Source organism: Aegilops tauschii, chromosome 2 (assembly GCF_002575655.3).
Source record: "Aegilops tauschii subsp. strangulata cultivar AL8/78 chromosome 2, Aet v6.0, whole genome shotgun sequence".
Taxonomy (NCBI): domain Eukaryota; kingdom Viridiplantae; phylum Streptophyta; class Magnoliopsida; order Poales; family Poaceae; genus Aegilops; species Aegilops tauschii.
Genome location: NC_053036.3, coordinates 174,978,163 through 174,989,458, shown reverse-complemented (window position 1 = coordinate 174,989,458; position 11,296 = coordinate 174,978,163). Strand labels below are relative to the sequence as shown.

General features: G+C 43.8%; 1 protein-coding gene across 1 annotated transcript; it reads left to right on the top strand.

The window, feature by feature from the left end:
* Positions 1-5,343: 5,343 nt before the first annotated feature.
* On the top strand, positions 5,344-9,629 carry LOC109731823 (sphingosine kinase 1). The gene is made up of 10 exons (XM_020291000.4): positions 5,344-5,865; positions 6,889-7,011; positions 7,113-7,213; positions 7,363-7,435; positions 7,698-7,784; positions 7,904-7,981; positions 8,128-8,198; positions 8,429-8,731; positions 8,957-9,079; positions 9,196-9,629. The coding sequence occupies exons 1-10, from the start codon at positions 5,475-5,477 to the stop codon at positions 9,391-9,393; spliced, it is 1,548 nt and encodes a 515-aa protein (XP_020146589.1). The 5' UTR covers positions 5,344-5,474; the 3' UTR covers positions 9,394-9,629.
* The last annotated feature ends 1,667 nt before the right edge of the window (positions 9,630-11,296 follow it).

The following is an 11,296-nucleotide window of genomic DNA, read 5'->3' as shown; positions in this document are numbered from 1 at the left end:
CATATTGAATGAGTTTATCCCTCTACATCATGTCATCTTGCTTAAAGCACTACTCTGTTCTTATGAACTTAATACTCTAGATGCATGCTGGATAGCGGTCGATGTGTGGAGTAATAGTAGTAGATGCAGGCAGGAGTCGGTCTACTTGTCTCGGACGTGATGCCTATATACATGATCATACCTAGATATTCTCATAACTATGCTCAATTCTATAAATTGCTCAACAGTAATTTGTTCACCCACCGTAATACTTATGCTCTTGAGAGAAGCCACTAGTGAAACCTATGGCCCCCGGGTCTATGTTCCATCATATTAATCTCCCGACAACAAGCTATTTCTGGAGCCGTTTTTATTTTACTTTCTTTACTTTGCATCTTTATCATAAAAATACCAAAAATATTATCTTATCATATCTATCAGATCTCACTCTCGTAAGTGACCATGAAGGGATTGACAACCCCTTTATTGTGTTGGTTGCGAGGATTTATTTGTTTATGTAGGTGCGAGGGACTCGTGCGTGGCCTCCTACTGGATTGATACCTTGGTTCTAAAAAACCGAGGGAAATACTTACGCTACTTTGCTGCATCACCCTTTCCTCTTCAAGGGAAAACCAACGCAGTGCTCAAGAGGTAGCAGTTCCGTCAGCACGACGGCGTGGCGACGGTGATGGTGATGTGATCTGCGCATGGCTTCGCCTAAGCACTACGACGCTATGACCGGAGGAGTAAACTGTGGAGGGGGGCACCGCACACAGCTAAGAGAATAACTGTTGTGCTATGGGGTGCCCCCTGCCCCCGTATATAAAGGAGGAGAGGGAGGAGGCCGGCCAAGGGGCGCGCCATAGGGGGGCGACTAGGACTCCTAGTCCTATTTGCCCCCTTCCAACGGAGGGGGAAAGGGGGAAGGAGAGGAGAGGAACAGGGAAAGGGGGGCCGCGCCCCTCCCCTTCCTATTCAGACTCCCCTTGGGGGGGGGCGCCTTCCCCTTGTGGGTTGTTCCCTCTTCTCTCCACTGGCCCATGAGGCCCATGATTTCCCCCGGGGGTTCTGGTAATCCCTCGGTACTCCGGAAAAATACTCGAATCACTCAGAACCATTCCGATGTTCGAATACAACCTTCCAATATATGAATCTTTACCTCTCGACCATTTCGAGACTCCTCTTCATGTCCGTAATCTCATCCGGGATTCCGAACAAACTTCGGTCACCAAAACACATAACTCATAATACAAATCGTCATCGAACGTTAAGCGTGCGGACCCTACGGGTTCGAGAAGTATGTAGACATGACCGAGACACATCTCCGGTCAATAACCAATAGCGGAACCTGGATGCTCATATTGGTTCCTGCATATTCTACGAAGATCTTTATCGGTCAAACCGCATAACAACATACGTTATTCCCTTTATCATTGGTATGTTACTTGTTCGAGATTCGATCGTCGGTATCCTCATACCTAGTTCAATCTCGCTACCGACAAGTCTCTTTACTCGTTCCGTAATGCATCGTCTCGCAACTAACTCATTAGTCACATTGCTTGCAAGGCTTATAGTGATGTGCATTACCGAGAGGGCCCAAAGATACCTCTCCGATACACGGAGTGACAAATCCTAATCTTGATCTATGCCAACTCAACAAACACCTTCGGAGACACCTGTAGAGCATCTTTATAATCACACAGTTACGTTGTGACGTTTGATAGCACACAAGGTGCTCCTCCGGTATTCAGGAGTTGCACAATCTCATAGTCAGAGGAATATGTATAAGTCATGAAGAAAGCAATAGCAATAAAACTAAACGATCATAATGCTAAGCTAACGGATGGGTCTTGTCCATCACATCATTCTCTAATGAGGTGATCCCGTTCATCAAATGACAACACATGTCTATGGTCAGGAAACTTAACCATCTTTGATTAACGAGCTAGTCAAGTAGAGGCATACTAGGGACACTCTGTTTTGTCTATGTATTCACACATGTACTAAGTTTCTGATTAATACAATTCTAGCATGAATGATAAACATTTATCATGATATAAGGAAATATAAATAACAACTTTATTATTGCCTCTATGGCATATTTCCTTCAACTACAGTGACTCTAATTACTCCACATCACACATGGATATTTAATTAATTATGATAATATTTTAGTTGACTTCCTTTAGGGTGTTAGTTTTTTCAGGAGATGACCTTATCTTAGCAATGCCACAAATGTATAGGGCTAGCAAACTCTCACAAATGTATAGGGCTAGTGAAGTCCCTTCTATAGGAGTGTATTTATCGTGTTAGCATGTCCTCCCCACCTCCAATCGCCACATGCCGCCACCAGCATCATCCTCAGTAGCCCCTGTCGCTCTGCGCCTCCTGCCCGAAGCCCGTGCCTTCTTCCCCTCCACCCTTACCCCCAATTGGCACATGTGGCCCCACTACCGTCGTCCCTGACCATGGCGATGGTGAGGAGAAAGAGGCCATTGGAGGTGATGACGGTGCAAGTGACATCAAGGTTGCATGTCACTCCCGACTACGAGGTTGGACGTTAGCGAGCCATGGTCCAAGGTTACCTTCATCATTTATTATGGGCGAAAATATTATTCAATGGAGTCCAACGAGTTGCCGAATTTGATTTTGGGCTCTTGCAACTTGGTTACAATACTGACTTCAGTGACATCAATAAAGACACATAAGGGATGCAAACATCGCTTAAGCCCTAATCAGTGTGTTTGCAAAGATATAAGCGACATCGGTAGGAGATTTTTTCTTGCCCTTTGGAGGTTTTATAACTTGTTAATACGTGAGGTGGCTGACAATGAATGTCTTTTGGGGACGGGTTAGGATCGACCACCTTGATACCCATGATTTTTTGGATATAAGTTTTGGGGACAACCTTTTGAGCACAAAGTGTTTATATGGTGTTTCAGAATGGACAGACACTAAGTTATGGGATCTTTGGTGCCTCTCCTACTCGGTGCGGAACCAACATTTGCTTACTTATGTCTTTATTTATTCTTATTGCATTATCACTGTGTAACTCGTCTTACTCTCACCTAGAGCTCATTGGCCTTTGCTTAGTCGTGTGTTTAACTGTTATTAATTTGTCATTGTTGTCGATTGTTGGTTGTTTCGAATGTTGGCGAGGAGGACATGGACATGTGATGGAAGAAGACAGATATACAATCGCTCGTACTAACAGTCCATGCATTTTAGCAAATTTATGTTGTTTTAGGAGTTGTTACTGATTTGATCAACATTTAAAGGAATCTTGGACATCTTCACTTCACTTCAAATATAACATGCATAGAATAAATAGTAGCTTTTAACATTGCTATTATGGACCAAGTGATGTAAAATTTAGGTCGAATAAAAGAAAAACCTAGGCACAGAGAATTTAACAAGAGTGCTTATTTTAAATTGTATAATTGACTAAATTTTGGTATACACTAGGGAATTGCCCGTGCGTTCAACATGGCGTAAATATTCTAGCGGTTCAACATTAACTATGCTAAATGTATATCCACATGCACATCAGGTGACATGTTTTAATGAAACATATCCTACCTTTTTGCTATAGGATTATATCATGATCAAATGAGTAGTACCATGGGGTAGATTAAATTGTTAAATCTTAAAGCAAGTTCACAAAAGAATATAGTATCTTGATTGATATGTGTTCACAATTTATTTATAGCCTTTCATATTTTATTTTTACAAATTATCCCCTTTGATAAATCATTTGTACCATGGAGATGTCTTTCATGATATATGGTGCTACTAATGTACTCACTCCAATAATCAATTAATCATCCATTGCTACCTAAGAGGCTCAATTATAGCAACAAGTGTTGTTCAGATGCTCCAAATACAATATAATGTCTCATTTGTACAGAAGAACAACGCCCTAAATCATCACTGCCGTGGATATCATTCAACTTGATACTTATTGTATTGAATCTTCTACATGGACATAGTTCAATTTTATAGAAGAAAATAAATGATGAATGGACATCTGCAAATAGGAATTTGCACCAATGCATAGCTTCATGGGGAAGAATTTAGGATCTGAATATGTACAAAATAAGTTTAATAATGCTAAGTTTTTAAAACCCCGAATAAGTTTAAGAACTGAATAAACATCCAAAGAAAACAGAAAGCATCACCTTTCATCTTTTGAAATTCAACAAGATGAGTGTGATCAACAACGTCAATTCAGAATACCTGATTAATGGAGTAGTATCTCAAAGGTGCAAAAGTTTCTGAAAGGTCAATGAATACTTAAAAAACTAAATGTCACATAAAACAAGCTCAATTTTTTTCTAAAATACATATGATATATGAATTTACTACATTGATAAATTAGGAAGGTCTACCAAAATTCCAAGTAGATATTGAAATGTAAGATATCTACAAGCAGTTTCGTCCCCACAAAGAAGCAAGTGTGGAGAACAAATCAGCAAGAGCAATTTTCTTGCAAGGAACAATTCACCGGGGGGACACGTGCCCAAGGCAACAACAAATGCACAAAACTAACACCGCAGGTCACACGGGTCATGATGTGACATTCACTAAGGGGCCATGTAGGGGAGCAGAGGAATTGACCTCACCTTGTCGCCGATGGCCAAGTGAGGCTGGACCGTGTCTTGGCGGTCGACGCCAATGACAACCACCAGGATGGGTACCTCGCCCTCCCCCAGCGCCGGGGGGGGGGGGGGGGTCCTCCGCATCGCCCACTTCAGTGCCTCCGGCCCATCGGAGCTCGTAGTCTCCACGACCCACATCAACTGATCCCGCTCTCGAAGCAAAGAGACACCACTCATGGGAGGGAGGGAGAGAAAAGGGGTGGGGTGCGGCTTTGGGTGGAGGAGGGTAGACCAGCGACGCAGAGGGACTGGCGCGCAACGGATGATCTGGGAGGCGGCGCGATGGTGTGGGTATGTTCGCTTAGCCGGGTTTTGTCAGCCTTTTAGATTGTAGGAGGGGGAAACCCGGTGAGGGAGCGGGGTTGCGACGCGGACAGAAGGGCGGATGATTGGAAAAAAGTTGCGAGCAAAACGCAAGGCATGCGAGAGAGGAAACCTTATCCTTTAAAAAATATTAAATAAAAAAAGGTAGAGAGGCAGAGACAAGGCCCTCTACATAGGGTATGTTTGGATAGCTATTAAATCTCATCATACCAGTTTTGGTTATTATTTAGATGGTTGTCAATTTCTTTTGGCATGCCAATAGCTATTTGCTCATTCTAGTTTGTTTTTCTTGTCAATTTTGGCAACTCGTGAATAAACCCGAAAGATTTTCCAAATTTTAGGCTAGCCAACTATTTGAGCGGGTGAGTTTGGTCTACTGGAGAAAAAACCATAATAACACGCCGCACCACGTCGCCTTCTTCTCCCAAGCTCGCGCTCGCTCGCTCGCTCGCTCGCTCCAACCACATCGATACTTCCCAGCTGAAGCTCGTCCGTCTCGTCTCGTCGCAGTCCATGGCCGACCCGCAGGCCGAAGCGCGAGGCCCACCGGAGCCCCGGGCGGAGACCCTGGTGGAGCTCGTGCGGGTCAACGGCTCTGCGGCGGAGGCCACGCTCTCCAGCGCCGAGCTGGCGTGGCGCACCACCGGCGCCGGCCGCGACAGCGGGGGAAGGCGGAAGCTGGAGCTGGAGTCCGACGTGCTCGGGTTCCAGGTGGAGGGCAGGTCCCTCAAACTCGCGACCTTTACGCGGGGGGACGTGACGGGCGCGGGGAGGCCGCCGTCTCCGGTGGGCTGCGGCGGAGGAGCAGAGGACAGGAAGAGAGGGGAGGTGGCGGTGGAGATGGAGAGCGAGGAGGCCGCGGAGAGGTGGGGGCACGCCATCAGAGATCGCTTCGCCTCGCTTGGTAATCACCATTTAATTCTCTGATCCTCTGCTTTTCTGTTCAGTTTAAAGTTGTGATTCGGTGATCTCGTAGCTGCTCATTCGGGCGACTCTCGGTGCGATTTGGTTACTAGTAGAAAATTTCCTTCTCTGTTATGGTTGGAGGAATTGGGCTCGTGCTTACTTTTACCTGATCGAGGTTGCGCAGCGGGCTGGGTGGAATCCGTTGACCTGGTTAGAATCAGGAAATGACTCTTGAAGATAGCCAGGAAACAGCGCAAACCCAGCGGCTCGATCCGTTTCGGTTAACCGAACGCTGAAGAAATGAATTCTTGATTGTAACGCTCAGAGAATCCTCTTCCTTGCTGTTTGTACGGAGGTTGCGTGTCCTGGGCACCTCTTTTACATGATTTGGTCAAGCCGTCAAATGCGCAACTCCATTCTTGTAGTGGTTTCTTCTGCTGAGGCCAGAGAATCGTGCTGCTCATGATGCCCTTATTAATTCATTCCTGATTTATAGTTGGAGATATTTTATATGCCTGTCATTTTCTATTTTTGATTAAGTGCTCTTATCAATGTCAATTTCGCCATTAATGCTTTGGACTGTTCCTTCTGACTTTATAAAAAAAAACGGGATTGCTATTTCTCAATCGAATGAGAAATAGCTATAGCTCAACCGATGCTATAGCCGTCGGATTGCGCGCGGAGATTCGTGCCGGTTTTTCTTTTTTAGTTTTCGGCAGTTATTTTCTCTATTGTTTTCCCGGGAGACGATTGATGAATAGTTATTTTTCAATCGACTGAGCTCTAAGCACTCCCAAAAAATTAAATGCGAAACCAACTCTTTATGTTTTCGAGTATTTCCATAATTCAATTGAATTGATCCAAACATCCAAAGATTTTTCGGGCATTGTGTAATTCTTATCAGCTCTAGTTTGCTTGGTCTTACTTTGTGAGTGTCTACGCTTCTGAACACAAGCATGCAGGACATTGACTGTTCGCGAATGCTGATCTGTTCCTTGCACTATATGGCATTGGATAATAGGTCGACCGAAGAGACTGTTCTTCATAGTGAACCCTTACGGTGGGAAGAGAGGTGGGCGGAAGATTTTCCAAACCGAAGTTCTGCCTCTTATTGATGCTGCTCACATCCATTACACCATGCAAGGTTGTGATCAATGTTTATAAATCTTCTACTTATGAAAGATAGATGTCGTGCCCCTCTTTGTTTTTTGGCTATACTAAATTTTAAGTGTGAAACGTCCTCAGAAACAAATTACCGTCTTCATGCTCAAGAAATTGCTGGTTCACTGGATCTTAAGAAATATGATGGGATCGTTTGTGTTAGTGGAGATGGTATCCTTGTAGAGGTTAGCAAAATATATTATTCTCAAATGAGACCTGCTGGAAGATACACTCTGTTCAGTATCTTCAGATCTCATTCATAATCTTTTGGACTTGTTTAATCTGTTTGCTTGTATGCTCTATTTGGTTTGAATATATTTTGTGTTGACTTTAGGTTGTTAATGGTCTGCTGCAAAGAGATGATTGGGACAAAGCAATAAAAGTGCCACTAGGGATCATTCCAGCAGGTACATGATTATTGCAATATCCTTATCATAGTGCTGCATTGTTGCGCGTCGATGAGCCGTACTATACGTTAGAGCCGTTTATTATCCTGTAATATTATTTCTTCTAAAAACATCCGAATCGTCAACAGCTTATGTTCCCACTAAGGAGTAGCTGTAAGTCTGTAACTTGTGTTTTTAGTTCGTCCCTGGTGAAGCATCTGGGTACTTTAATGTCATTGGTAATGCTCAGCACAAATTTCACATGTTATTACATGTACCACAGGTACTGGAAACGGAATGGTGCAAGGTCTATTGCATTCTGCTGGTGAACCCTTCTCGATGTCAAATGCTGTGTTTGCAATCATCAGAGGTAGTATTTTCTTCCTTGATGTTCATCACACCTCATCTATGCAGCCATGTTATTTATCCTCCAAAACAATCTACATTTTCATGTGTACAAACAAAGGCTGATACAACCTTCCCACACAGGTCACAGACGTGCCCTTGATGTCACTTCTGTTGTTCAGGGAAAGACAAGGTTTTTCAGTGTCATGATGCTTACATGGGGTATGCATTGTATTAGTTTGATGCTGCCCTTTTTCCAAACTACAGTCGATAACACTGGCCACCCTTCTCAGAGCTTCTTCTGTCACTCTATAGTTTTATGGCAATATATATATTTCACAAACCTGAAAATGATTTATGAACTGCAGGTTTGGTAGCTGATATTGATATTGAGTCAGAAAAGTTTAGGTGGATGGGAAGCGCTCGCATCGACTTCTATGTATGGTTCATACTCTAAAAAGCTTCTATAGAACACCTCGCTCATTTGTATAATATGCTTTCTTGCCTCGTCAGATGCATCTGAGACTTCTTAGACAAGTTCCAACTGCAGATTTCATTTAGCAAAATATACTGGATGCTTTTTAATACTCGAGTGCTGACAGAGGCCGATAGAAGTGTGTTTCAAATATCGATGTAGTAAATTCACTCTTTACTCTGACTTTGTTTCAGTCCCTTCTACGTGCGGTGAACTTGCGACGGTACAATGGGCGTATTCTTTTTGTTCCTGCCCCAGGATATGAAGGATTTGGTGATCCTGTGGAGCAAACCATCAGCTGTAAATCAAATGGGGCTACCAATGCTGCCGAAGGAGACATACCAGATGTTTGTAATAATGAAACATGTACCTATTCAGGTCCTTCAACTGACGATGCTGATCTTGAATGGAGATCACTGAAGGGTCCGTTTGTTAACGTTTGGATCAGCAACATTGCTTTTGCTAGTGAAGGTGTCATGATAGCACCACAAGCACAGGTTAATCTCACTCCATATTGCTCAATTCCTTCATATTTTGTCTTTGATGTAGTGAAGGCTGAAAAATACTCTCATACAACACTTGGAATCTTTGTTGAGTAATCTATTTGCCCTGAAAATCTAGCACTCTTCCTATGTTTGTAAGAATATCAGTGTTCATGATCAGTCATTGGCATTGTCAATCTTGGCTCCATAGGCTAATAATTATCCTTTACCACCGTGCAGTTTGCAGATGGCTACTTGGACGCAGCTATAATCAAGGATTGCCCATGGTCGGTTGCGCTCGGGCTCTTGCTTCGGATGAAGGATGGTAGCTACATTGAATCGCCCTATGTGGAGTACTTCAAGGTATGCTTAAGTAACCCCATGAGCTCCCAGAATCCACTGTCAAAGAAGTTACTCCAAACATGCATGGTCATGCATCTACTGAATTGTCATCATCTCTGCATCTCTGCTACTAACAGGTGAAGGCTCTCCGGATCGAGCCGGGCCTGCGCGTCGGCAGCAGCACCATAGGCGGCATCATCGACTCCGACGGAGAGGTCCTCGCGAGAGGCGACAGGTCCCAAACCAAGGAAGAGCCGGAGCATCTAATGGCGTATGGCCCCCCTATCCAACTGATGGTGGATCAGGGGCTGGCCACCATCTTCTCCCCAAGATGATGAAGTCTTTCTCCCTTGTCCCCCTGTTCTTTACCTCTCACATGGTTCATGGTTGGGCCTCAGCACATGTTGTATGTAAATACTCACACCGAAATGCAAGAGGCGGTCGATGTTTGTTTGAATCCTGGATATAACCGATAGCGTTAGAGCTCAGTCAGAACTGAGCCTCAAAAGGCAAAAGTGTAAAACCTTAGGAGAATCTGACTAGTGCAGGAAAGGGATATTTTTTGGCGAAAGTTGATGCGTCACACTCTGGTTGTAGTTAGCATTGACCAAGACGCACCAAAAAAGCGTGGTCTGATGAGTACTGTTCTCCGCTGATTTGCAGTACGTACAAAGGAAGTTTGACTGTCCTGAAATCACCATAATTTTCGACCACATTTATTAGTCACTATTGACCCCTCGAACACCCCCTCTCCCCCCAACCCGGACACCACCTGGTCGCCAAATCGCCACCCAACCCCCCTCCCACCCAGCCCAAACGTTCAGGTTTCATATCCAGCCTGTGTTGCCGGATACGGGGACGCATGGAAGCATCTGACACGTTGAATTGACGGGCGGATCCGCGCGAAAACTCATCGGCACACCGGGTTCCTCCTCGGATTTGATGAGGACATTGAATTAGCTTTACATATATTTCGTTACTTAAATATGCTTGTCCAGATATCTTGCCAGAACTTTAGACATCTATCTAGGTATTTTTTTGGACTTTATAAAAAAACATATATGTTTTTCCTGTAATATCTAGTAAAAGAACTAATTTGTATGCCTAACAGATGGACAATACTTGAATAACTTGTGCTCGACGATTCTTCCCTACATATGTCAAGGGGTTGAAAACTTCATGAACTTTACCAGAACTTCATAAACACGTTATTTGGGACGTGGCTTAATGAAGTAGACATACACATAACTAAACATATTCGGATAGGGATATGTGCTTTATTATGGGCTATATGGAACACTAGAAATGACCGATTTTTTGCAGGTTATCTACAGAGCTACAACCTGTATCCGTATGTTGTCGTTACTCACTCATGCGGACTACAGGGGGCCTATAGTTATTGGGAGCAATCGCTGGGAGACGGTAGCACGGGCTATCTTCAGCCGATTTGGATGGCGAGTTAATAATAGGCTAGGTGTGTAGGCATCGTAGCCTGTTCTTTATCGCCGGATGTGGTGCTTTATTGCCGGATGTGGTGCTTTGCATACTTAGTTTCTCCTTTTTTTCTCGGATTTTGAGCTTCATTGGATGTTAAGACGATGTTTCGATTTCTAATAATATGGCTGCATGCATCGACTGATGCAGAGGCCGAAGGTATTCCTCCTTTTCCAAAAAAAACGGTGGTCTGAAAGAAGATGTGTATTGCCCGTGTAGCAGTTGTATAAATTCAGTTCAAGACCCCAGTCAACCGTGCAAAAGCATCTACATTTGTATGGGATGTCAGTCACATATACTAGGTGGATTCATCATGGTGAAGCTGTGAGCGTCAATGTTACAGACTATGTGGAAGCAGCAGATCACCATCTTGATCTGCGTGATGCTTAGGAGGAGGAAGAGGAGGCGTTGCCAGTAATTTTGACCAACGTTGAAACAATGCTACAAAATGTTCGCACATTTCGAGAACTTACACATGTACAAGAAAATGGGTGGTTGTAAGTTTTCAATATTCTCAGCTATGGCCAGCTTTCTTCAGGTGATTAGGTGAACACATCTCAGCGAATGACCAACAAATCATTTGATGCAATGATGAATATTTTCGCGGTTGTTACCCAGCTGTGTATGAGCTGCCACACACCTACAGTAAAATGAAAAATTTCCTCTGTGCGGTTGGAATTGGATATGATGTGTATGTTTGTGAAAATAATTGTGTTCGTTCGGGAAGGATTATGCCAACTTAAG